The 210-nt window shown below is 50.5% G+C and overlaps 1 protein-coding gene across 1 annotated transcript in view; it reads right to left on the bottom strand.

The window, feature by feature from the left end:
- LOC119594807 (basement membrane-specific heparan sulfate proteoglycan core protein-like) overlaps positions 1-210 on the bottom strand; it is a gene marked incomplete at its 5' end in the record, with an annotated part of 219,836 nt that overhangs the window by 57,618 nt on the left and 162,008 nt on the right. The window contains 1 exon segment of the mRNA XM_037943897.1: positions 8-210. Within this exon segment, the coding sequence (XP_037799825.1) occupies positions 8-210 (203 nt within the window).

Raw genomic sequence — 210 nt, 5'->3', positions numbered from 1 at the left:
CACTCACACTGCAGACACTTGTATCTGGGTCACACTCTTCAGAATGTCCGTTACATTCACAAGGAACACATTCGCCCAAGTAAACACCCGACAATCTCCTGGTGTAGCCTACATCACAATCTTCGCATGAAAGTCCCTTGTACCCTGGTGGACACTCGCAGAACTCAACAGCAAAGGCACGATCCTGGCCTGTGTTGCGAGGCTCAGCAT

Source organism: Penaeus monodon, chromosome 34, assembly GCF_015228065.2.
Source record: "Penaeus monodon isolate SGIC_2016 chromosome 34, NSTDA_Pmon_1, whole genome shotgun sequence".
NCBI lineage: Eukaryota > Metazoa > Arthropoda > Malacostraca > Decapoda > Penaeidae > Penaeus > Penaeus monodon.
Note: the sequence above shows the minus strand (reverse complement) of the source record. Positions and strands in the feature narration are given on the sequence as shown.